This window comes from Echiichthys vipera (genome assembly GCF_963691815.1).
Source record: "Echiichthys vipera genome assembly, chromosome: X".
Taxonomy (NCBI): Eukaryota; Metazoa; Chordata; class Actinopteri; order Perciformes; family Trachinidae; genus Echiichthys; species Echiichthys vipera.
In genome coordinates, this window is record NC_139825.1 from 35,057,490 (window position 1) to 35,084,939 (window position 27,450).

Consider the following 27,450-nt stretch of genomic DNA (forward strand, 5'->3'; position numbering starts at 1 on the left):
ATAATTCAAACTGCATCTTAACTGCGTGCCAACAGTATAGTCCTATATTAGTATAGTCTATCCACAACTACAACTAGGCTTTATATAGTGTGAAATACATTTGCTGGCAGTTATTTTATGTGTGTGTGTTTTTTCTGTCGACTGAGCTGTATTTCATGATGTTTCCATCGAGTGTCGCTGATTCCCCAGTTGAAGTTATGCAGGAGATGTCATCATGGGTATAGAATAAAATAGAAATACTTAATTGATCCCAAGCTGGGAAATTGCGGAACGTGATGGGTGATAGTTGCCTTGGGAATAAGCACGATTCTCCGCAAATATTTTTTCAATAAATACCGTTTGCCACCGCACATTCCTGCCTGTCTACGCAATGTTTTTGTGCACAGCAAGCTTTATAATTGAGGCCCCAGGAAACCAGAAGTGTATATCATTTCATTCCATATGTGCAGCTTGAAATGCTCTTTAGTTAATAGAGTATCTTTGTTTATAGTTAATACATGTTGACTGGAGAGCAGTCAGGCAAATATTATTCATTATATGGAGATGCACTGGTGGCATTTTAATGCATATGACAATACATTTCTTGAATCCTGTCACAACATGAAAATGTCTTTGTGCACAAAGTGAGTTCCATAAAGAATTTCCCAGTTACTTTACGTACTGTAACTGGCTTACACAGAGTCCTGACATCATGTTTGGGATTAATTGGAATTTGTGAAGTCTTTTCAGAAAAGTGGAGCATATTAATGTTCATTTTTGGAAATGTATAGCTTTTTGCAGTTTGATGCTCAGCAAACACATATGGGTGAAATGTTCAGGTGGTTGTCAGAATACTTTTGGTCATGTAGTGTCTGCTGCCATAAGCCAAAAAAATTTAAATAAAACAAAAACATACAGTTTAGTGACAATGTAACACTATTTCACAGGGTCATTTACCCCAGAATGTAAGAGGAATGGGAAAGTGCTCCCAAAAACAGCAATAAACAGACAACCACCAACAGCAGAAGCCTGCAAACTGAAGGAATGTGTACATGTGTCTGTCATGTTACAGTGAACGGGGATACAGCGGGGCATGGCTTTTGCAAAAGCATGCATGACAAAGCATATGACACCAGGCTAGAGGTGCACACAGCAGTGACTATTCTCATCCATGCACTATGTGGGTTTATGAGTGTTTGACCACTGAATGCTTTCAAAGGGCAGTTATGTCTGTGAAACATTCAGTAACTCAGCCCGGGGCAGTGTTGACCTGCGCTGAATAGTATCAGTGTTGTATGCGTAGATGTGTACAGCTACTGCATGCTCAGTCCGTCGGTTGACTGAAGCCCAAGCATTCGTGCGGCTATTTACTGTACCTGAACAAGAGGGGATAGGTTCTTCTGTCTTTTAGAAACACCTGCCTATAATATGATCCACACAACCGAGTTGAATGGAGATACACACGCACAGTATATTCACATCAACAGAGACGATGACAACACACAAATAGAAGACGTGGATGTTGAGAACATGCAGAGAGAAGAAAAGAAGAGGGAGGGAGAGAAAACGAAGTGAAGGCACTGGCTGATGTTTAATGGAGGCATTCAATATTTCTTGCCCAATATTTACACCAAAAAATACAGCCACCCTTGGATAAAGTAACTACTTGTAACAAGTGGGTTTGTCTTTTATAAAAAGAAGACTCTGTGGTGTCTTTCTTACACATCCGACAGGCAAACTCAAATTGTGATCCATATCAGGCCTGACACAAGCAGAAACACACACAGGCACAATACTTACAGCATCAGAATCCACTTTTTCTTTAGATCCACGGCTACCAGCCACCACAGACTCCAGTACAGCCACCCAGCGTTGCTTGTCAGGGAAGCTGGGAGCCATGAAGTAGATCGACTGACCTGGCCAGCAGGTGGTGTGGGGATGTGACTCCAGCTTCAACACGTACGGTATGTCTGCATACACATACAGAAAGAGGAGACTTGTTGGCTATCTTACAAACAGCTTAATTTCACAGCTGAGCAGAACCGTCAACATTTTTGTATTTTGAGATTTAAAGTATAGTTTGGACATGTGGATCCATTTTAAAATTTGAGGGAGAGGATGATACACTTAAACTCCTACAGTAGGCTGAGTGCAGCAGAATTAAGTGTTATTGATCCAGTACCTGACTTGGCAGTGTTGATGAGTTCAGAGGCTCCAACAGCTCCGTGAACGGTCACTTCTCCATCAGGCAAACAGAGCTCAAACTCCTCCTCAACTTTTATATAGTCTGGAAGAAAAACAACAGTTTCTTTTATTTGATGAAGCTGAAAACAAACTGTCTCATTAAGGAATGGATCAGCAATGGTGTGTTGCTTTTAACTGTGAGAATACAGCCATTAAAGTAGTACGTAAGTAAGTAAGTAAGTAAGAAAGTAAGTAAGTAAGTAAGTACTACTGGCCTTCTCTGGGCTCAGTATCGTAGATGGATACTTTGGTTCCATCAAGAACCACATATTTCCTCTCCCAGCCCTGCTGACCTCGCTTGCCATTTCTGTGAGGAAACAAAAGCACAATTCTGTCAAAGCTGTGGGGTAACGTATGATGCACGGTCCGTTTGGTACTAAAGGAGGTCTGAGGTTACCTAGGCTGCTTCATCCATCCCTCTAAGCGAACATGCCCACTGGCCTCTTTGACCTGCAGCGCAGGAGAGTTAGCTTTTTCTCGACAGAGAGCCTCTGAAAAGTGAGTGGCATACTCAGCTGGCAGCCCGCAGGTGGCCGGAAGACATGGTGAGCATTTAGGGTGACACAGGGTGTGACACTCTACAATACAACAAAGAGAAGAGTGTGAAAAAATGCTAATTTATATGCAAAGTCTCGTATATAAGGGAATTCATATTGCCATGTTAAGGAGCTATACTCAACATACTGGAACAAAAATTGTGCTGGGATTGCCTCCAAACATTGAAATAATCAGGGCCACATGCACTAAAATGCACGAGCAACACAGAAACTGATAATAACTGATAATAACACACACAGAGGGAGAGTTCATTCTCTGCTCAGGGCGCCATTATGCCACTATAGACTTGCATAGCAAATGTTTGTCTGCTGCTATATTAATGTTCTGAATGTTGAGTACAGCTCATTTAAGAGATAATTTGAAATATATCCACATTGAGTACTCCCATCTACAGTGCAGGATACGAACCTAGACAAGTGGCAGCCTGTCGTCCAAAATGCACAGTGTCCAGGCAGACGGCACACTTGGCAGCCCTCATGTTGAGGCCCACGGTGAAGCGATGAGGGATGTTGTGGTGCATTCTCTCTTTCACACGACGGCCAAACTCTGCAATGCAAAAAAAGGAAAAAGAGGTGGGAAAGATAGGAGTTACTGAGAGAGAAATATGACCAATAAAATTACTACCAGAATATTTTGTTACAGGCTTAAACTCACTTCAGAAAAAAGCAACAAGTCCATGAGATTCAGTTTGTTCAAACAGCATGGCCCAATTTGTTTAATGAAGTATTTCTAATTTAAGGCATTAGGCATATCAATGTTGGAGTATACTAGTATAGTCAGATTTAGATTATGCATGCCAATGACCATGGGATGCATTAAAATATTTTTGGGTGAAAAGCTACCTATCCAACCATGTGCTATCTAAATGATGACTGCAGGATTGATGCTGGGGGGAGAGGAGTACATCCCGTCAAACTTGACCTTTTAATATAAAGTCAGGTTACTGTTGGGACAATAAGACAGATGTATGATATGAGCATGTGTGTTTGTGCAGTATAACATGCATGGGGATGAGCTCATCATGCATGTTAGAAGACACACTGGGGTTGACTGCTGACTTACTTTCAAAGGTGACCCTCCTCTTTTCTGTGAGGACAAAGAGGAAACAGACAGAAAGAAGAGAGCAATCTAACAATAGCTACGAGACAGCAAAAGAACACAGACAGTCAAGAACCCGAAGCACAAAGCAAGGCTGACTTAGCCAGACGAATGGCGTGAGACAAGTGTCTCTGAAAACACACATCAGGGTCTATGTTATGGTACTACAACTTATGCTGCTGTGGTATTAAGAGATTCAGTTGGTATATGAAGCTTTTCACTTTCAAGTGAATGCAGTATTTTTCTCTTTGGATGATCATTTTAGAGTTGTTTTCTTTTTTTAGGAGATGGCTGTTTACAAATTTTGATATGATCCATGGCAGCTATGACACATGCAGAGGATCAGTTTCCATGGTGATCATTCACATAAAAAAGGTAATTTATCTTTGGGATGTTGGAAAACCCAGATTAAAACAAATGTTACCGCTAATCCACTTTGTGAGTCAGGCCAAAGCCAGGTTACAATGTTAGCTGGATAAATGCACAGTGAACAAAACAAAATTTTGTTTTTGTTTTTTTTACTTCAGTTCATGTCCCTGGTTTGGAGCGAGATCCAGGTTTAACATGCACCAAGCAGTTATCCAACTTTATTTAACTTTGTAATCCTGCTTTGTGAGACAGGCCATAGCAAGAACACACACATAAACACACCACATAAACAAAATAAGGGAACAAAGAGTCCATTTGTGTGGACAATGTTAGCGTTAGGGGGAACACGCCTATGGGGGGACACTGTACAGCTTGAAAACAGGAAATCCTCTGTTTAAATCCTAGATTGCCTGGGGGCAACACTGAGTTTAACCGTTTGCTTGTTTATTAGTCTCTCTCTCTCTGTCTGTGTATGTATGTATGTATGTGTGTGTCTGTGATTAACCTTCAGGTGTGGAGGTCTCCTTGCAGCGGGTGGAGGGGTTGAGCAGGCTGCTGGGGTTGGGTTGATGTTCTGGGGATTTGACAATGGCTGACATGAGGATCTGATGTCGAGCCTGGGCCGGTGTGGAAGGAGCCACATGTTCTTGGGCTTTGAAGTGAGCCGCTGTGTTACAATAAACAACCTATTATTAGATTAGTAATAGCTATTAAGCTGGAGTTATTTGTCCACATTACTGAAAAAATTATATATTCTGATGGAAATCTCATAGGACCTGGCAGGTGGAGATAATGGAGCTGATAAAGGATGCTGCCATAGCAACTCTGTTAAAAGATATCTGGGAACAGATAAGGGAGGAGGCGCAATATGATGTCATTCCTCCTCTCCAACGACAGACCTAACTTTATGGTATGAGTTTTCATGGAAAAACACGTACGGTAATGGTCGGAATTAAAGGAGCCATACTCAACACTCACATCATTAGTAGAGCTCTTTATAAAGATTTAGTGAAGTAATGGTGTCAGACATAAAATGCTGAGCAGCATGTTATACATGCATACATGTTTGGTGCTTCTTGCGGTTGGGAAGATGTGGAGAGCAAGAACGGTCCCCACCAACTCCTGGTCATTGATACTGAATGCGGTCAGAGTGGCTCCAAAAACGGACCTCTCAACGAATACACTTTCCAGGTCCTGTAGCCAGCAAATCATTGCGACGCAGATTGTGTGACGAAATCTTGGAGGTGCACAGCCTGGTGCTCAGAAGCTTGGTGCTCAGAAGCTCTGCGCACACTTTCACAGGCTGCAATTGGGAAATATCGCCAACCACACTGCACCAACCTTGCTGACTGCAAGGAGCACGAAACATGTTGTAGTGTATGTGGCTGTATTTCACACATGTGTTTGTGGGGAATGTGTTTGTGAGAGCCGTGTGGAAGAACAGCCCACGTTGAAAAAAAAAAGAGACAAGAAAAAAAAAAATCATGACCATTACATTCCTCTCTGCCACGGGATAGGGTGACAGGGATACTCACCTTGCTAAGCCCATGAGCCACTTTTGCTAAATGACAAGAGGCCAGGGGCCAGTTAGCTTAGCCCAACCCCTGAAGGGGAATCCAGGGGATCCTTACCTGGCCCTTTTTGGTAAACAAGCTATATTTTGAGGCTTTTTTGGCACTCAGGCATCTTACTTACATTCGAAGTACTAAAAATAAAGTGCAAAACAATTTATTTTCATTATGAAATGGTCAGAGGGCTTCCTGCCACCCAATGGCGGACAACATTTGGCCCACAGCCAGTAAGGTCGCACTCACACTGTCCGTCCGTACTGTGCCCTGGGCTTTAGGGTACTTGTACCTACCCTCTTCTCTAAGGGATCGTAGCTCTATCCTCATCTTCTGCAGAGCCTCTTCCAGATCAGCGCATCTTGAGCGCTCCTTCTCCAAAGCCAGTTTCATGTCACCGTACTGCATGGGAACAGCTGGCTGGGCTTGTGGAGCCAGCGCACCGTTAGTCGTGGTGCCTACATCCTCCCGACGACGCCCGAATATACCCTATTCAGAGAGGGAGCCTGTTACTAACACTATACAAGAACAATACAACGCATACAGAGTTTTTGATACAAGCTGATTATCAACCTAATTTGACTTAAAGTTGTCATTAAATGTTTTCCCAGACCTTCTTTTTCTTGGCAGGCTGGTCCATTTTGGCCTGGAGGAAGTCAATTAATTTGGTCTGCTGGGAGATGGTCCCCTCCATCTTCACCTTCTCATGGGAGTATACAGCCTGCAGGAAGGAAAACAGATTTTCAGAAAAGGAAATACCTCTGAAGACAAACTTAAAAGAATTCCCTTTGAGAACACATGAATTTTGATTTCCTTTGTCTTTTTGGTCCCCTTGAGACACCCCGTTACTTGCCAACATCAGTCGCACTATTCTAATATCTAACTAGGACTCTGTTTCTCCCTAGAGACTGCAGCATTTCATGCAGTTGAGCACCTGTATATTCTCCAGTTGGTACTCCAGATCAGTCCTCTCAGTCTTGAGCATGTCGGTCTGGTCCAGGGCGTCCTGCAGGCCTTGGGTCAGACGGAATATGTGGCTCTTCTGGAGGTCCATCTGCTGCTGCAGCTTCCCTTGCTGTGGGGACACCAGCACAGATATTTAAAGTATTAAATCAGATTTTAAAGTTACATTTCAGAATGGTAGCAAATATAAATAAGTAAATAAAGAGGAGACTTAATTGTTAATTTAATTGACATTTCTTTAAGCAGCTGGCTAAAATAATATCCTTGGTTTCATCTTTTAGATGAGTGAGTTATAGAGGGCAAGTCCGTAACATGAATCTAATTTTTAATGCCATAAATATAGGAGTGTGTTTATTTGGTTGTATTTCATGTTCTACCTCTTCCATCAGCCTCTGTTTCAGTTCTCTCTCTGTCTCCAGTTTCTGCTGTAAGCTGCGGGCGTTCATCTCCAGCATGGTGTGCTTCTTCTCCAGATCATTGAGCTGTAAGAACATATGAGTGCATGCTAAATTCTTACAACTGAAAGTTGAATTCCAACTCCACAAACAGTGTGGAATTTCACTATCAGAATTAAAACAAAGATTATTTATTCTTCATAATGGGGTTAAACCATGAGGTTAAACACTTGCGACTCACAGTATCAGACAGACTTTCAGCCTTCAGTCTCTGCTCCTTTAAGGCCTGCTGTAAGGCCAGTATCTCAGCCTTGTGCTCTTTGACAGCAAGTTCCACTGCCTGGCGAGATTCAGTGCTGCGTTGGTCTGCACGCAGCCTATGACCAGCACAATAACAAGTCTTACTATAGCAACCCATTTAAATGCATATATGTAATAGTTATGTAAAATAACAAAGTGTAAGTACAATTCAGTGTTCCTGCTTGTACGTTACCTGTTCTGCTTCTCGTTGTCCAACAGTCTCTGCAGGTCTCTGGTGCGTCGCTCGGCTTGGCTTTTTTCATCCTCCAGGGCTCCTCTCCAAGCCTCCCATTGCCTCTCCTTCTCCAGCAATTCATCATTTAGGGACTCCAGCTCCACCACCTGCTCTTCCAGCATGCTGCATGTGGTCTTTAGTGTCTCAATGTTCTGTGAGGATAAATGAGCAAAACTGAAGAGAACACCTTTTACAGCTTTTGGGCAAAACCATATGACTGTGGTCTCTCGTGCAGCCGACAGTCTCAGTATTATGAGAATTAATGATATGATGCATCACATATTTGGTCTGTAACATGAGAATAAATAAGATTAGAAAACACAACTAGACTTTTCACTATATCTCCCAATGTGAGGTACTATAGGCATATACTTATATTTCAAGCATTTGTGTATTACCTGTTTCTGGTTGTTGAGGTGCATCTCACGGTCAGCCACCTCCCTCCTCAGCCTGTCCACTTCCTGACTGAGCTGCATCTGGTCCTCCCTCTCATCTGACGCTTCGTCAAGCTGTTTGGACAGGTAGAAATTCTGGCGGTTCAACTCAGCATTCTCCTGACTCAGCTGTGTAAGCTGCTCCTCCAGGTCAGTGATCACCTGTGGCAACACAAACAGGTAGAGAGGTTAACCTTGCTTATGGAGGCGAACAGGGGAAAGACATAAATCATAGCACATCTTTACAGTGACATTTGGACACGTAGAAATTGGGAAAAGGATGCTCAAGTAGGTGAGTCAAATATCAAATTAGATGATTTTATTTGGAAGTTTAAGAAAGATTTGTTGAATGTTTTGCATTAATAATAATAATAATTATAATATCCATATAATATAATATAACATCAATCTGCATATCCATTTAGTTACAGTAAATATGCATGTATAACAAATATGTATGTACTGTATAGACTCAAGTCTATCTGCAAAGTTGGAGAATGACCTCTGAAAGCAAGCTGTGCGTCCTTGCCAAAGACATTAGAATGAACATTTAAAGTTGAGCATGAATCACCATGTAATCAAAGTTCTTGCGAAACCTTTTTGAAAAATTTTCTGCTGCTGCTTAAAGCAGAGACAAAAGGCGGTGGCAGCACTTACTGAGCAGCTGTCTCTCAAGGCATCAAACTTGCGCTGAATTTCATCCCTGTGATTCTGTGAGAAACAAGAGCAGATAAAGAGCAAAAACACAGCCTCTGACTGTTACATAAATGATGAATAATGTTGAATTGCTGACAGCATAATATAAAACAAACTGAAAACGTAGCATGACCTCTCCTTTCGACTGTGTGCATAATACAGATTGTCTGCATCTGAATATTTTTGTCTGAAATGTAAGTGCACCTGTATTCCTATGAGTGAGGATTGCACACATATGTTTGTCTCACCCTGAGGGCGGTGATTTCCTCCTCAGCCTCAGCGGTGGTCTCCTCCAGCTCAGTCTTTGCTTGCTGCAGCTGGCTCTCCAGGGCAAGTCGTGCAGCCTGCAGGCTGCTGATCTGGGACTCACGCTCCTGCAGGGAGAGGGTCAACTCTGACACCTGTCTCTTGATCTCCAGCTTCTCCTCTTCGTGTTCTAGACCCATCTACAAGGAAACAGGAATAAGGTGAATGCTGTGTAAATCACAGTGTAAATCAGACCTAAAATTGATTTTTTTTTGCATATAATTTTCAGCATTTTTAACCTGCTCAGTGAAGTAGCTTAGATGGTAGGACAACAGGGCAGTTCAGAAATTGGAGGGAATTTTAAGACATCTGTCTGTTATTTCGACATTTTCTGGTATTGTTTATATGAATTGAAAACTTGCAGTAACGTATATGACTACATATAGACTACCTTTGCTTATAGAAGGTTATAGCCAATTTCAAGACTTTTTAAGAACTTTTAAAGCCGTCATGAATTTAAGACCAATTAAAAGAATAAAAGTAAGGACGTAAAGATTAATTTAAAAAAAAATCTGACATACGGCAAGCTGAATAGGCAGTATAAGAAAAAAGGACAGAAGGAGAATAATTAAGAAGATGTCAGTGGGACAGAAGTTCAACTAGCTGATGAAGAAAAAGAAGATATAGAAAACTCTGCGATTGAGAACAAAAATTGGACAGCACAGAGAAACCTAAAAGTAAATGGCGAAAAGTAAGACACTGGTAATCGGATTTAAACTGTCATACTTGTTAGAACTTAAAAATAGAATCATTTAAGACATTTTAAAGTTTTTTTTAAAAACACATGCTGGCAAAGAGTCCTAAAAAAAAAGAAAAAATATCTTCTCTGCGTGTTTCTGACTATTACAGCGACGGAATGGTGGTTCAAAACTGTGAGTAAATATTTGTGTGTGTGTGTGTGTGTGTGTGTGTGTGTGTGTGTGTGTGTGTGTGTGTGTGTGTGTGTGTGTGTGTGTGTGTGTGTGTGTGTGGGAGTGCAGTAAGGCCAGCAATTAGTGCCAATCTGTGTATCACGTCTCAGTGGGGAGGAGTGTGTGGAGGTAGAGATATGACATCCAGTCAGCAGGTTGTCTGCCGGAAACATCGGCAGACAGCACAGCAGGAGGCGAGAGCTCTCAAACAAAAGAAAAGGGGCATTGTGGTTCTCAATTACATCAAAACTCCTTTTTGTATAACAGGTCCGAATTGGACACACATACAGCTAATTGATTTAGTGGTACATTTCTCCAAGTAGTTAGAAACATTCTGCATTTTAAAAACAGGTGAGAGTCAAACATCTGAAACAGGCAAAAAATTAACCACTTTTCTTATTTTCCTTTAATTAACTGTAATGTATAAATGTTGGACTTAATTTAACATTGTAGAAAACATTAAAAAGCTTTCACAGAGAGGTCAGGCTACAGACCACAGCTGATAGACAAATAGCATTTTGCTCAAGGATACATCTGCAGGGTGGATGCTTGACAACATGGGGGCTTTAACCTCTGTCCTCCAAAAACTATACACTGGCCCTGCAGTTACACATACTCTTACCAGTTGCAATGAAACTACATTATTCAAGCGATAACAAATGAAGACTGTCAACTCTACTGGACCAGCAGATACAGCTCGTATACCGGCCAAATGTTCATTTTGTAGAGGTGCCATTACAGACCTACAGTTTTTAATTAGCTGTTTATCTGAAAGGGATCTGAGCCTGCTAGCTGATCAGCTCAGCTGCCTTAATCCCTTTTGTGGATTGTGATAATGTAAGGCGACACTGTGCTAGTTAAAGTGAATTACTTCATCTTCAGCTACAATTTTGCCTTGTATCTCTGCTTCCTGTTGCCTCACCTCCCGCAGCCTGCTCTCCAGCTCCAGCAGCCGGCTCCGCTTAGTCTGCTCCTGCTGACTCATCTTCTCCAGGTGCTCCTCCAGTTTGGCGTTTTGGGACTCAAGCTTGCCTGCCTGAGACTCCAAATAGAACTTTTGCTGCCGAAGCTCTGAGATCATCTCCTCCTGTGCTTTCCTGACATAAAATATACACAGATCCTTATTACTTAACCTGTTTAGAAGCAGACATCTTTCAAAATAGTTTCATAGCATGTATTTCACATATAAAAACATTTAAATTAGAAGTTTAAGTCAAATATAAATAACTTACGTGACCCAAAAAAGTCCCTTGATTTACTGTAGCTAACTGAGTAAACACAACATTGTAAATTTAGGAAATTAACATTATACTAACTAAAAATGATGTTAAAATTTCTTAAACAAGTATATTTCTTAGTAATAGTTGAGGCTGCTTTTTCTGTATTTAAACCTGTTATAAAATATTTTTGGGCTATTCGGGGAAGCAGACAAGTTGTGAACACAGCACTGTCATATCATCTACTAAGTTTATCATCTAGAAGTTAAGTACGGTAGTAGCATCATTCATTTGGAGAAGTGTGTCTTGATTAATGTAATTCATCATAGACTAGCGAATGGTGTCGCTAAGTGTACCTGACTGCAGTTTGGTACTGAGCAGGTAGTTCACAGTTGTTCTTTCTTAAAGTGGAACTTTTATGCTTTTCCTTATTTTCTGTTATATATTGTTATAATGTCAGATGTTCATGCTAGACATGTCAAATGTGTCAAATGAGGTAAATGTGTGTATGGGTAACCAGTCTAATCCCCCATGAGCAAATCCGCTCAGGATACAGAGCAATGTCAACGCAATGTTTTTTTTCTACTTTCTTGGCGGTCTGACATCAAGCTTTTGCAGATTTTCAAATAAGGTCATCTTCTCCAGGAAAAGCACGCTGGGCAAACCCACAAAGTACAGCTACGCACAGCTCCGGTAGAACGTGCTGCTGCATGTAGCTACATGCTAACGGCAGACAAAGCTGTAATATTGGTTGCTTATGTTGTTCATTGCTCCGTTATGTTGAGTTTGGTTTAGATTGCTTTATTGGTGACTTTTAAAAAGGTAGATAATCCCACTATACACTCAGTTGCAGTCAGTCCTCTGCAGTAATACGGAGACCAGCAAGTGCAGACCAGCAAGTGCAGACCAATCAGATACGAAGACTGGGCTTTTTGGAAGGGGGCTAAAAAGAGACAGGTGCTGCAACAGGGCGTCTCAGATAGAGGGTGCAGCAGCCGTAAGCAGTATGTGTTTTTTTGAAAATTAAAGCATGTAAACATGTTTTGGTAGAAACACAAAATACATGTATGAACTTGAAAAAGAGTATAACAGGTCCTTTTTATAGTATTTGTATTACGGGAGATGTAGGTACAAATGATAGGCCATGTGTAACTTACTGTTGGAGACAGCCTTGCGAGTTGAGTAGCGAATAGAATTTGTGATGATCGCTTATGTAATACAAAGCTCAGAGGGACAGTGTAACTTACTTCTTGTAACTTATGTGTTTCAGTCGCCATCCTGTGGTGTTCATGTATGAGGCTAGGGCTGCAGCTATCGAATCTTTTTGTAATCAAGTATTCTATTGATTATTCCATCGGTTAATCGAGTAAACATTTTCTTTAGAATTTTGTGTAAAAATGTGTTATAATTTGCGCTATTTTGCAAAAGAATATATTATATCTCGGGTAGGCCTATTTGGTGTGGTAATCTAACAGGGGTGTGTGTGTTTGTTTGAGGGGGAGTGAGAGAGATGAGATGTGTGTGTTGAAGGCAATACACTTCATGAATAAGTTTACTATTCAAACAATTCAAAGTAGTGCATAAAATTCTACGTGACACACGTGTTTACTCAAACAGGTTTCAAAGAGTGAATAAATGAATTAGAGGTAGATATTATCAGGAAGAGCGAGTCGCTCTCTTCCTGTTTACCGTAACAACAAGCAACATACACATTTCCTCAAACAAAACTATAAAGACTAATCAGGTAGATAACATTGTGTGTTATGTTTAACATTCATGAAAAACTAATAGAGTTTAGAGGCATTCAAAAGGCAGCTAACGTTATGCATTCTCTTCCTGCTTATCCGTCACTACAGCAACCGCCCTCCTTAAACCGGAACAGCGGCGCTTGGCGAACTGGCGTTAACAACGGGCTGCTTTGGGCTCATGCACTGAATCATTGATGCCGTGCTGTTGTGGTATAACAATTCTAGTGTGCAGTAGACACATTGCACCATTTTGGCTTATTTTTTAAGAGTGAAATGATCATCTGCCTTTTCCAGATGTAGTGGTGTGCATCTGAAAAAATGGTCCGTATGGAACAACGACCCCTGCTCTGAACAGGCCACATAAACGCCCGAGATAGGAATTAAACAAATTATCAAAGCAGCGATTTTGCCTCTATGCATTTTTGTAATCGAGTAACTCGAGTAATGTTTGTTTCAGCCCTAGACGAGGCCCTGAAGGAGTACACTCCTGCTGATACTATGTAGTCGGTGTAGGAATTAAGGAATGAATGGACACCCTGAAGCCAATCAGATTGGCTATGGTATAAAAAATGTTGATTATAGCCTCTTTAACCTAAGAGATGATACACCATTTACACAGATGGCAGAGAGATCAGCCATGGTGCACTAAAATGTAAGTGGGCACTAATGAAGCAATTGGAGGCCGGAGGAGACAGAATCAGTGTGGGTGGGGGATCTCCGAAAAGCAGTGTAGGCAACAGGTTTAGTTGACTCACATATTCTTCTGGGTGTAGATGCTGCTGTTAGCGGCCAGCTTGTTAGCCTCTGACAGCTCAGAGATGCGCTGCTCCAGGTTCTTCATCTTGGAATCCATAGCATTAATGGTCTGTAGGAAGGAGACCCAATAACATGGTAAAAATCACATCCCACCAAAGACACCCATATGCAGGAATATATTTGCTTTTGAATGATAGCCAAATCCTGCTGAGAATCATGGTACACTACACACATATTTCAGCAGCATTTCCTTAGTGAAAAAGAATTTTGTAAAATCCTATTAGAGTCCATTAAGGTGTTGCTTGAATCTTCTACTGTCAACGTCAGATGACTGCCTCTGAAAGCTTCTTAACTGCCTCAATTCTACCACATTAACCAGATTAGGACTTGAGCCCCGGCTTTATAGTGCAACATCAAGTATACTGCAATTTAATCCAACCGTAAATTCCAATACCGTTGAACCACTATAACAAATTAGTGTGTAAAGACACATTGATGGAGTTTAGTTTTCAAATCCTCAAAAGAAATAAAGTGAAGAATGAAAAAGTATCAAATGTGCACCTTTAACCCACTGAGACTCATACAGTACATTGTACTTGCATGATATAATTTGGAGGGAAAAAAATCACAATTTTATACATTGCTACAGTTTCTACTGTTGCACAAGGAATCACTAAAACAAAATGTGGTATTAGACAGTGACAATATAGCCTCACAAGACCATGCTGATCTTGCAAGCTCAATTGTATTTTATTGTATTGTATTTTTTTTTAAATCGTAGATCAGTCTGGTAACTTGCGGCAGATAAAAATTTGGAGAAGTTATCCCAAGTGACTGAACCAATCAGTGTTGGTTTTGATGCAACGAGAAGCGACTGTTCAGTGTAAACAACAGCAGCTTCTGTGGATGAGATGAGCGCAGCTATCAAGCAAGCTGCTTGTTAACGCTTTTTTCTCTTGGATGCTTCTGTTGGAATATGGACCGGGAACCTGAAATTGTGCCTTTTACCTACAAATTCACGTTACATAAACGGCAAATATCCTTTACCAACATGTTGTTTACGTTCCCTCGACACCCTGTTAGTACGTCATACGCTTCGTTGATCCGATTGGTTGATTTGGCCTGTCTATCACCAACATAGATGGTGATAGACGGATGGTTTATCCAATCACCCCACCAGTATTTCCGCCTCTTTCCAAAAGATATCCAACCAAGAGTTTCCAGATGGATTTGCTGAGCAAATGCGAATTATGCAAATCAATTCATCTGGGGGAGTCAGGTTAGTGACAATATGCAATACTTATAATCCCATAGAATTTTAAACCCAACTCAGCAGAACATTTAGTAGAGAATAATAGAGTGGATATATTTTTGTTAAGCCTGTTGTGTTTGCTTACTGCTTTCTGTTCACTGATAAGTTTGCAGTTCTCCCTCGACTCTTCCTCCTGCTGGGCCTTTCTGGCCTCGAGACTCTCCTTGTCAGCGAGGTCCACCTTCATCTGGGCCACCAGAACCTTTATCAAACAGAATATTACATACTTTATGCTATGCCAATGTCGATTTAACAAATTCAAATTTAGGTTGAGGTCTGTTATTTGCCAAGTTATGAAGCAATTATTACGCACACACACAAAAAAAAATCACATGCTGACATGGTTGTAAATGTACAGCCTGATGTGGAAGCAGTAATTAGTGTGTTGTCAAACCTCACTGTAAAACATGTGACAGCTCTGACTTAGAAGTAAAAATGGCAGGACTGACAAGGAATGAATACCCTTATATTTTCAGTATATTTGAACATTTTAAGATATATATATACATTGTTCAGGAGCCTGGACAATATGAGGCTGACCAACCTTGATCTTGTCTTCATAAAGCTTCTCCTTTTGCACCAGTTGAGTTTCCATCCTCTGGGCTGTCGACTGGGCATCCCTTAAGTTCTCCTCAAGCTCCTGGAGGGAGCAGCATTACAAATGTTGCTGGACACATCCAAAATATCTCTCACATTTATGTCAATAATGCCATTAGCTTTCTTTGTATATTACATACAAATACACAAACAATCACAGGGATGACTAATGAGCCTATAACACTGGATTTACAAAAGACACGAAAGCACAATCTGTTGAAAAACACACTGAAAGCTATTCTAATAATAGTGTAACATCAAATACATTAAAATAAAAAAAAGAAAGAAACTTGCATTGAAGAGCTGGAAATCCATAAACCTACTGGAGCGATGCCTGCTCATGCTGACACCGGTAAAATCACGTGTATGTTCAAATCTATGTATGTAATGACACGGGTAGATAAGTAGCCACTTGTGAGGGCTCAGCTAGCAAGGAGATCTTCAAACACAAATGTTTGTGGTGTGTATATGTGTGTGCTAAGATAACTGATGAGGAATAGACTGGGAGAGGGCAGGATGAATGGGAGGGGGTGGAATTGGGGGTTGAATGGGTCAGAGTATTAGCAAGCCTTATCTGTGGTTCTCTCACCAGGATCTTTTCAGCCATCTGCTGGATCTGCTGGGATTTGGTCTGAATGTCATCTTTCAGCTTATTCTCCCGCCGTTCAACCATCTCCAGCCTCTTTACCTGGTTCTCCAGGGTCTTCCTGCCCTCCTGCTTACACACCAAAAAGAACAACATAAGGCTAACCACAAATATACTCGCTCAAGAGGTGGTAAACCACTTACATAAAAAGCATTTAACAAATAAACCAGTATTATTTAACACATTTGCATGTTTAAGGATGGTGGGTTTACTCTGGTACCTCTGTTTCTCTCAGGCGGCGTTTTAAAGTGTCACTAGAGTCGGTTTTGCCTCGCAGACGCTCCAGGTCTCGTTCCAGACGCTCTTTGGCCTGCCGGACATTCTGCAACAGCTCAGTGGCTTCTGTGCTCGCTTTCACTGCCTGGGGGAGGTCAGGAGGTCAACGGCTATTAGTGGATGCCAAGACAAAACTCTTGATATGCTTGAGCAAAGGGGAATAAAGTGAGCAGAGCAAAGTGAGTAAACTACAGCAGGCTGCAGAATGTGGAAAAACAGCTAAATTCTGTATAGAAATGTATACATATACAGTATATACATGTACAGTATATACTGTACATGTATATACTAACAAACATAACACAACATACATATATATATATATACATACACACATATATACACATACATACATACATATATATATATATATACACACATATATATACACACACACATAAATAGAGAACAAATAGTCTTGCTAAAATTATACTACAATAATATTTAAATAAATGTTTTGTCTCAAATTATACTAAAATAATATTTAAATAAATGTTTTGTCATTACTTTAACCAAGACAACAATTAATTTACCTTGGACAATTTGTCCTGGAGCTCCTGGATTTTCACCTGCTGCTCAGAATTGGTCTGAATCAAACAACACAAAGCACAGTGAACTCAATCAAGAAACTTTCCAGTAACCAACATCTCTAAGCATTTATATCAATCTGACAAGCCTGATTTGTTACCTTCTCTAGCTTGGAAAGAAGCTCCTCCACATCGGCTTTGCCTTGCTCTTTAGCCTGAAAAATAATTGGCATATAGTGGAGAATGATAAATAAAAGTACAATCCATCCACTTTCTAGTTGTTGCAATGGCAAAAGGGCAGCTCTTCCTGAAGGATCCCCAAGAGCTTCAAGGCGGTGGAGGTGTAATCACTTCAGGAGCATGCTCTACTTCTGCTCTGGGGTTTCCTACCAGTCAAGATCAAGATTATATTTGAGTTATACGAGTGTTGAGAATCTGTGAATTTGTGGCTTTGATTAATTGCACATAAAGACATGTTTTCATTTTTAGACAGAAGTCTGAATTTGAAGTGTCATTTTGAGGCACCAACAAGCACAACAGTAGTGTAGCATCAAATTTAATGTGTTTTATAAAAACCTATTTGGTATTTAACTCCATTACACACCCTGTGTGTTGGTAAAAAAGACACAGTGCCTTATGCTCTATGCTACAGTATCTGATGCTGATGGTTAGGGGCGTGAAAAAGCAGCAGAGGGGAATCAGAGAGCTTCTCACCCTGCATGATGTTATTGGCTGGGGGTTAAACACCCACCAAGCCTACACCCAGGAACGTCCCTGTCCCTCTCTAAATATGAAGTAAACAGAAAATCCAGGCAGAGGGCAGAGTCTCAGACATCACCACACACTTCTATTGGATAATAAGTGATGATCAAGAGGGATTACTTTTCTATTATTTTATACATTGTAAAAGCTCATTCATTAGGTATTTTATCCATTGTAGTGTAGTATAATGCAGTTGCGGCCCTTATTTATGGTTTCACAAAGAATACATTGTCATTTCATCTTGCTGATGTGTGTAGATAAATAAAATGTTACAGCCGTTCTACGCATACAGTTGAGTCTGGAAAAACAAAGAAAAAAATGTGTACTTTAGATTTTTTTCACTGCGATTTGAGTAATGCTTGTGAACTTTGGTCGTAGCCACTTGGAGCTCTGATGGGTTTCCTTATTGTCAATAATTGGAATGTTTTGCTAGATTCACTGGTAAGACAACAACAATAATATGCCTCAGGGAGAAAAAGTTAACCCTCTGCCTACGACACAAGTATGCATTACATGACCTATAAGCATCTGTGGTGCAAACATACCTTCTGGATTCTCTGCTGGTATTCCACAGCTTTCCTCTTGAGTTCCTCACTTGTTTGCCTGGAGTCTCTAAGTTCAGATTCGTAGAGGTCGCTGCGGCGTCGGGCAGCTGACAAATCCTCCTCTAGCTGCCTGATAGTGACCTGCATCTCCTCCAGCTGAGCGTGGTACTCCTGAGTTCACAGACAGCACACAGTGGTCATCAATGAGAAAAAAAACTGACTCCCAGACACTGACTGCATATTCATGCCAGGTCAAGTTTAATCAAGTTTAGACAAGTTCATCACCACTATTATCATCTTACACTATTTCCCATATATATAACACTTTATATCCCTTAAACAACACAATATAATCTGTTGAACTGAAGTGCTGTTTGAATTGTGACAGCCCTATAATTTAGATTTTGAAACATGTTCAATGACTTTGGGCTGAGATCACACTGTGCAAGCTGGAGACAAGTCACTGTTGTCATCTAAGTGAGGTTTATTTTGTTTTGTGGAAAACATTTTTCTTTATAAATAAAGGAAAACGGCTTTGTTCGAAAATTATTTTATGATGATCTAAGGAAACACACCTATGACATTTTCAAATATTCATGTGTTAAAAATTATCTAAATTAACTGCTGTGTACAAGTAATTATTTTTTATTATAGAATTTTATTTTATTAATTTCTGTGGGTATCATAGATGTATTCAATTGTTTATTTTTATCCTCCAACACTGATCTTTCAGTACACAAGTAGTACTTCATCAAGGCCTTCCAATACTCGGCCTTCCAGTTTTGCAATATTAGTTTTTTGAGGAAAAGAGTGTCTGCAAACTAGTTGGATATCTCATCTCCTTTATGTCTCGAAAAATACACTTTCCTGGAGAAAGTGTTATATTACTGTTAGTATATTTACATAGTAAACTCTCTATGCCTTCCTGTATCTTCTTTAAGTTTACTCTTGTCATAATCTCAAATTGTATGAGGCGCAGATTTTCATTAGTAGTTAATTTGTATGTTAGTGACAAGCATTCTTTCCATTATTCTTTAACATCAATGCCTAAATATTCAGTCCACTTCTTATATATATATGTGTGTGTGTGTGTGTGTGTGTGTGTGTGTGTGTGTGTGTGTGTGTGTGTGTGTGTGTGTGTGTGTGTGTGTGTGTGTGTGTGTGTGTGTGTGTGTGTGTATGTGTGTGTGTGTGTGTGTGTGTGTGTGTGTGTGTGTGTGTGTGTGTGTGTGTGTGTGTGTGTGTGTGTGTGTGTGTGTGTGTGTGTGTGTGTGTGTGTGTGTGTGTGTGTATATATATATATATATATATTTCAGGACTGGTGTTCTTGCCCGAGTCAAAGTTGCAAGTAATCCAGTTTTTCAGTTGTATATATACCTAAATAATTCTGTATCTTTTAGGTTGTTTACTTTTCAATTCGCTGAAAGGTACCACAGTATTATACTTCATGACGTCTGAAAACTTTTTAATTTAACCGGTTATCCATGTTTCCCAGTGTAGCGTGCTCTGTATAAAAATTTTTTATGGATTATTCCAGATCACTACGTGCCTAGCAAGTCCTATTTCTTGATGGAGATCTTTTTTTTATTTTATTTCAGGCTTTTAATGTACTATTCATGACAAAATTTGTTGATTTGACCTTGTCCTTGGAAAATAGTGCTAAAAGTAAGCTGTTGCACTGTAATTGATTATTTCTATGTCTTTCCATGGGTCCTCGTTTGTTTTATTTATTATGAGATCAATATAAAAAAAATGACTGAGCTGCTACCGGATAAAGTTCTAGGTTAGGGAGATTAAGACCCCCTTCTGCTCTTGGATAATACAAAAGTTTTCTTTTCAATCCACTTGCATCGCGCATGCTCAAAACAACGAGTAGGTTCTTATGTGTAAGTTTTGAAAAGATACAAGAGCAGCAGGAGTTTGTTTAGAACAGCCCGAACAGAAGAACTGGGCTCTTCAGGCAACAACTGCTGCTAATGCTATACAAATATATACTTCACAGATCTGCTGACACAGTTTCACTGTGCAGTGATCTTTAGAAACCGCAGTGCACTACAGCATTAACCATTTATCACCAAAAGTGTCAAAATCAAAGATAACTCAAGGATTACCACTTTCAAGCTGTAGTTGCACTATAGAGACCATCAAGTGTAAGGAAATTAACTGCTTAAGTCTACAAAAATCTTTTCAGAGAAAACATTTTACACTGATGCCTGTAAGCATTTTACTCTTTGATTTGTCACTCGCTGTGCACCAAGGCTTTCACCCAATGAATAAAAAGGAAACAAAAACTGCAGCGGCTACTCGATTGGGTTTTGGGGATGATATGACTCAGGCTGTTACAGTTCAGATATCATTCATGCCGCTGAGTGTTTTTTTCTGTAAAAAAAGTCCAACTTTAATTAGTGACATGAATCACAAATGTTAAAAAATTGTAAATACTGCGTCATTCCCCTGGGAGGAAAGTGGGTGAATCTCTTGAGTGATGATCATACTTTTGTACCTTGCAGCGACACCATCTGCAGGGATGACCTTTATTAGTGTTGAGGACAAGGGAGTCCTCAGAGGGGAAGCCCTGACACACTGAGAAGAGGATAATCTCACCGCTGCTTCAGTTACTCCTTTTTCCGCTATGACAGTATAAAGACGACACCGTGGGAAGAAGAAGAAGAATCTCCTCAAATAAGACGATGGCTTTGTGGATGAAGTAAGAATGCATTTTCTTCCCTTTCACAACATATTTTTGTATAAATACCTTGAGGAGTTAATAAAGAAATGTTCAAATGCACCACATCATTATCGTGATAAGAGGGAGGAGACTGGAATGAGAAGATTTACATACTTGCTCTTTAATTTCCTGCAGCTTGTTGCTCTGTTCACGGATGTCGTGCAGCAGCTGCAAGGCCTTGTCATCCTCTCTGGAGACCTCCACACGTGCCTCCTCGAGGCTTCGCTTTAGGCTCTACAAACACAAATGTGCGCACAAACTCAAGATTACTGTTCATTCAAATCAATACTGATTTTTCAGGTGTTGAGGACGACGGCACACACATCTTGTGTCATTATGTCTAAATACGTCTTTCAAGTGTATACACACACTCAGACACAGTTGTTATTATGACTCACACTGCACTCAGTAATGTAGGTGGCGAGATCTTGCTCCAGAATGCTCCTCTGAGTCTCGGATGCCTTCAGCTCCACATCCTTCTGGTGGAGCACTGACTCCAGGTCAGTCATTTTACGCTGAAACCTGGAGATTTCCTGCTCCATCTGGATCCAGCAGAGAACAACAAAATTACCACTTTCATTGTTACTTATTGAAGGTTGACAACTGACTGGCTTTAAAAGTTTATTGTTTGTGTTACATTTGATGCCTTGAATTCAAGGCAATATCAAGCTACTTAAAATGGTGATTTAAATCAGCAAGAAGCCTTAAATTCTGATGATAGCCGAAATATTTAACCTAACAACCAACCCAGACTGCTTCAAAAATGTAGTTTTAATGTTGTACAATCAACATGATTAACTTGGCTTATTATAGCAGCACCAGAAGCCTGTTGATCTGTGTTAAGCCAGTCAGTGAGCATAAACACAGGATATCTGGTAATAAAACTCGTGATCAAATGATTTTTTTTTCTATAAAACAAAGTTCTACAATATGGAAACAAAGAAAATCCAATTTTATGATTCCAGTCAGCCAATACTGGTCTTATCTTGCCATTTCTGTCCTGCTCGATGAAGCTGCTCTTGCATTTAAAAATAAGAATTACTCATTTGTCTTTAAGGCGTGTAATGAAATACTGAAACATAAATAAAAGAAAAATCCCTCACCTTGTGACATTTGTCTTGAGTTTCTTGTAATTCTCTGCTTTTAAGATGCAGCTTCTTTTCCATAGAGTTGGTCTTTGCAGGAGAGTTGAGGCCTGCAGACACTGACCTGAGGACAACAACATATACTTACTTTATATACTGACCTGATGCGTGCGTGTGTGTGTGTGTGTGTGTGTATATATACATACATACATACATACATACATACATACATACACACACACACACATATACATAAGGTCAAATAAACATAAACATATACATAAGGTCAAAAAAAAAAAAAAAAAAAACTAATCGAAAAGCGGTGCACATGTTTTTATTACCGGTGTAATACTTAATTGACTTCTTTGCAGAACTTTTCCCTATACTTAGACTGTCTGGAGCACACTGAACAAATTCAAACGAATTAAGAAATACCGCAGTCTTCATCTTCAAAATAATTGTCTGTATATTTGTATATGAATTACTCACCCTGTGTTACTTTGAATTCTTAAAGAAAATGTGTTCTGGGTGAAATATTCCTATAGGATTATGTAAACTTACCCAAATGTTTCTATTGTGTAAGAATACAGAGGATAATAAAATGATCACTGTCTCAAATCATATCAGCTAAACAAAAAGCTATCATATCATGACAGAGCTGCATCATGTAACAGCAAGCCTCGACAGTATTAGCTAATTTAAGCTGGCTGAAATGCAGACACAACACCCACATATCATAAATGAGCAACAGACAGTGAGAGCATAAAAATAAGCATTGGCTACATTATAAGACAATTACTCTGAAGAGTATCTAGTCATAACAATGACTTACTGACTAACAGCAATTAAGTTAACATTCAACCGTACGTTTTTGACGTGAGAAAGAGTGGCGTATATTCTATTCATAGTGGTTCATTCAGGAAGAACATACCACATGAACAAACAGCTGTATACCCTGGGAATATTTGCTGTTTGCCTGACAAAATAATGTGACAGGAGAATTTGGGCTATGCTTTGCTTTGGGGATGGTTTACACAGAGCTCTGTAGTGAGTCCAATGCACTCATTTTTCTCGTTTATGTAAGGTGATGTCCTATTTTGCTTCCATTCTTTGGGAATAATTTAGACCAGAGAAATGAGAGAAAATTCTAAGTCTCCTAAATAAATGAATGGGTCCGTATGAATGTGTTCACAAATACAGCAGAGGGATCTTTAATAAAGTTGACTCAGACTGAGTCACAGTGTTAAAAATAATCACAAAAGCAAGTACTGCTGCCTTCGCCTCTCTGCATCGAAAAACATCCCCCTGAACACACACACAGACACACACGCGCACACGTCCAGCTAGCTGAATGTGTTGCAAATTAAAAATTGATGCTAGACATCAAAATTCATCAAGTAATCCAGTGCTTAGTTGAATCATTTTGGGGGGAGCTACTGTACAGATAACATGGCAATTTATACATCTTTAGCTGGGGTTTTTCTGCATTAAAGTGTTTTTTTTCCCCATTTATCTGTTCTCTCTTAAAACTGTCAAAGGGAATTAATTCTAACGGAGTATGTAGGATGGATGGATTTCTTCCTCACCTTTTTATGCGTGCTTAAATGAATATCAATAATGATTTTAAGGAAGCATGGGTAATATTTCTACTGCTCTAAACATCATGTAGGCAAAATAGGAAAAACATGTTTTTACGAGAGAAAAAATGTCAGACCATTCTTTTCCAAGCTGAGGAATATGGTAGTTGTCATGTCTCTGTACTGTGGAGGAAAAATAAATGAGTAGCCGGTGCAGACTGCATTATTGAAGAGAACCGAAGAGAGACAGGGATTTGGGGAAAGTATGCAAGTTAAAGGCTTTGCAGGACTGAACAGGTAAATAAAAAATAATATGACATACACATAAACACAGCCATGCACACACACTGAAGGAAGGAAAAAAAACACATAATCCTCTATAAGCAAGGATGCAAAGAGTGAGGATTTTCTTTTTTTTCATTTTTTTGTGGAAAGTGGAAAATTATCAGAATGTGATTTGTTATTGAAATATTGCGCTTTAAACCAAACGAATAAAACATGTCGAAGAATGACCATATAAACACTCCCAGTCATACTGTAGATGTGGACCACTGTTGTTGATTAGTACGCTTAAACGTATTGTTCCCAAAGAGGGTGGGTAAATAAAGTCGAAAGATTTTGCTACGGCTTGTTTTGGTCCAAAGTTACCTCTAATCATAGGACATTTTAATTTACCATCTTAGATGTCCATGCGATAAAACATTCTTGCACTTTACGTTTCCTTATTAATTACGAGTTTTACCATGCAAAATCCTGTTTTCTATTATTACACTATAACAATGTCTTCAAATAATGTCATAAAGCACCAAACGGGTCCATTTTAACTAAATAATACGAAGAGCCTAGATACAAATGAACAACTCAACAACAACATATTGGCATTACCAACGTTGATGGTCTTACCAACGGGGCTAAATATTTCAAATTTGTCATCATAAAAAAAGGGTTTATCTGCTCTGAAGCATAAATGGGCCCAGCGATTCTCACAACAATTTTGCTTTTAGCTTTTTTTTTTTCTTGTGTCCGAGCAGGAGATTTTGCCTTGATGGTTGCACAAGAGGACATTTCAGAGAGTCATTTTCAAAAGACAATGAATGCCCTCTCAGCAGATTTCTTCAAAATTCTGAGTAGATGAACTGCACTGAAGAAAAGTCAGTTGGTCGCCTAAATTATGAGGAATCATCCTCTGTGAACTATGAATATCCACACCATGGCCATCTGGCAGTAGCCAAGCATGGCAATCTGGTCAGTAGTTATCAAGATGTCCTGCTCCTAAGTGTCAGATGACTGACCAGATTGACTGACCATCCGACAAAAAAAGATATACTCACAACTTGTGAAATATATTTTGTATATACGTATATGTCAAAATTGCCCTATTTTACCAACAAAGGGCAAAATGATTATGAGCCAGCATTAAATGCCACCTTTTAAAGATGATTTTCTGACACTAAACCGTAGATAGCTTCTTACAAATTTGAGGCAAGCTGCTAAAGGGATTTTGTTGTTGAGTTTTACTAATGAGGACTCAGACAGACAAGTTTCCACAGAATGAAAAAAGAAAAACCCACAAAATAACAGGAAGTCCTAAAACAAATAATTAGCATTTCATTATGCCTGGCTGTGGGTTAATTTCTCTTTCCTATTTGGCATTGTAATGAAGAATGTGTACACGCATATGCATGTACCCACACACAAATTTGACACATTCTTTGAGCTCTGAGCTTCTCTTAATCAAATACAGCAGAGCAAACGACTGGCTTCAGTTAAAAACCATGAACAGATGACTGATGGTGTAACAGCAAGGGACAGAGACATTAGAAGAGGGAGAAAATAAGAGGAGATGAGACGGGTAAAGATGGGGGTGGGGACTGGGAAAAAAACATCACGGTAGTAACCATAGAAATAGATTCTCTCCCCCAATCTGAGCTCTCATCCTTTTCCCTGTCTGATCTGCTCATGCTTTTTCTTTCCTTTCTGTTGCTGCTGCTGTCATGATCCGCAGTCTTCAGAACCATTAACCTGCTAGAGCACTGCCATGGGGGCTACAGAAATGAAACCCATCCTCTTGCATTATTATCAGAGGTTAAAAAGCCAAACACCATTAGGGATAATTACAGTCCCAAAACCCATGCTATAAAAGTCAGGAGCCCATTATGCTGCACAGTAACAGAGAAAGCACAATAACAGCAGCGAGGGTGGGAGTGTGCCTGTGTCTGGGGTTCCACCTCTCAGCAAACCTCATTGACACACTCAGCCGCATACCAATCAGAGCCGATGGCAGGATAACGCTAGCTCACATCCTCTGGTCCATTCATTTGATCCATCTATGCATCGGCTCAACTACGTGAAATCCCAAAGCACAAAAATAGGAATCAGAAGAAGAGAGCACCGGGGAACAGGGGGATCCCTCCCCTCCCTCATTCCTTGTCTGACACAGCATATGGCCAAACCCATTTTAGCCCCAACAGGCACAACGCTAATGACAGGGACACACCACCAACTGCCCAGAGCACCACACTAGGTCACCTTAAACAAGGCTACCTGGAATTTGTTGCCGTGGTAATGAGGACTCTGATGGCAGAGCAGCAGCCAAAGGAAGCACAAGGTCTTTAATCAACAAAGGTGTGTTAGAGAGGTGTATGCAGGAGGTCTCTGCGTTGACAACAGGAAAAAGAGGGGTGGTCTTTGAAAAAAGAAAGGAAAAAAAGCCAAGTAAACAGGTAGCACTTACTCAGTTTTGGCCAATGTTGTCAACGCACTGCTGAAGAACCAGCCTAGAAAGGGCAGATCCTTGCCCTGGAAGCCCACTGGCAGACCTCCTCGCTGGGCTGCTGAGGCTGGCCGGGGGGCTGCCTGCTCCGGCTCCTCAAAATTAGAGGTGTCATCTTCAGCATGTAACGCCGGAACGAAAGGCGGGAGAACTGCAGGAGAAAGGATGGAGTGAGAGGACAAGGAGGAAAAAGGAAGCAGCAGCAACGAACAAATTAGTAAAAAATAAATTTTTAAAATAAAAACAAAAAACACAAGGAGAAAGGGGAGAGAAAGGAAGGGAGGAGGAACCGAGCAGAGCTGTGGGAGCCTAGAGTGCGGTAAGTCGCGCGTTGATGCACATGCTGCCTCTCTGTCCCTCCCTCCTCTTTCTCTCTCTCGCTCTCATACACACATGCTTACTCGCTTTCCCTCACTGCAGCAGAGCAAGCTAATCAGCTGGAGCCAAAGCTGAAGCATAAATCTCCATCTGTGTCCAATTATCAATAAACCAAATCTGTATTTTGAATACAAACATTTGTGTATGTGACTCTTTTGTATTTGATATGTATTACTCAAAAACAGTAAATTTAAAATAAAAAAAAACAATAAATCTTCTCTTCAACGCACACAGGCACCAAAAGCTCCCACATTCAAAACACTGTTTCATAGCCTGCTGATAACTATGAGGATTCTGAACAAACAACTACATGCATAATATTCAGCGATGCCATATTATAACTGGAAAAATAGCTCGGAGGAAATGACCGGCACAGCAGTGTTTGATAATCACTTCAGAATCAAAAAACGGAGGATTCATTAATGTGAATACACATGGTGTTCTGCATGGCAAAATAATCACTCATCACC

The 27,450-nt window shown here is 40.1% G+C and overlaps 1 protein-coding gene across 1 annotated transcript in view; it reads right to left on the reverse strand.

The window, feature by feature from the left end:
- Positions 1-27,450, reverse strand: part of cita (citron rho-interacting serine/threonine kinase a) — a gene marked incomplete at both ends in the record, with an annotated part of 44,439 nt that overhangs the window by 9,335 nt on the left and 7,654 nt on the right. Inside the window, 30 exons of the mRNA XM_083939238.1 lie at positions 1,356-1,400; positions 1,780-1,949; positions 2,162-2,266; positions 2,439-2,530; positions 2,621-2,801; positions 3,190-3,327; positions 3,844-3,867; positions 4,754-4,915; positions 6,110-6,302; positions 6,427-6,534; positions 6,748-6,888; positions 7,154-7,258; positions 7,413-7,548; positions 7,665-7,858; positions 8,105-8,302; positions 8,798-8,851; positions 9,085-9,282; positions 10,976-11,150; positions 13,774-13,883; positions 15,172-15,288; positions 15,631-15,726; positions 16,273-16,398; positions 16,550-16,690; positions 17,139-17,192; positions 17,294-17,347; positions 18,440-18,610; positions 21,282-21,401; positions 21,566-21,709; positions 22,271-22,376; positions 26,564-26,753. Of these exons, the coding sequence (XP_083795364.1) occupies positions 1,356-1,400; positions 1,780-1,949; positions 2,162-2,266; positions 2,439-2,530; positions 2,621-2,801; positions 3,190-3,327; positions 3,844-3,867; positions 4,754-4,915; positions 6,110-6,302; positions 6,427-6,534; positions 6,748-6,888; positions 7,154-7,258; positions 7,413-7,548; positions 7,665-7,858; positions 8,105-8,302; positions 8,798-8,851; positions 9,085-9,282; positions 10,976-11,150; positions 13,774-13,883; positions 15,172-15,288; positions 15,631-15,726; positions 16,273-16,398; positions 16,550-16,690; positions 17,139-17,192; positions 17,294-17,347; positions 18,440-18,610; positions 21,282-21,401; positions 21,566-21,709; positions 22,271-22,376; positions 26,564-26,753 (3,848 nt within the window). The remainder of the gene's footprint in view (positions 1-1,355; positions 1,401-1,779; positions 1,950-2,161; positions 2,267-2,438; positions 2,531-2,620; positions 2,802-3,189; positions 3,328-3,843; positions 3,868-4,753; positions 4,916-6,109; positions 6,303-6,426; positions 6,535-6,747; positions 6,889-7,153; positions 7,259-7,412; positions 7,549-7,664; positions 7,859-8,104; positions 8,303-8,797; positions 8,852-9,084; positions 9,283-10,975; positions 11,151-13,773; positions 13,884-15,171; positions 15,289-15,630; positions 15,727-16,272; positions 16,399-16,549; positions 16,691-17,138; positions 17,193-17,293; positions 17,348-18,439; positions 18,611-21,281; positions 21,402-21,565; positions 21,710-22,270; positions 22,377-26,563; positions 26,754-27,450) is intronic.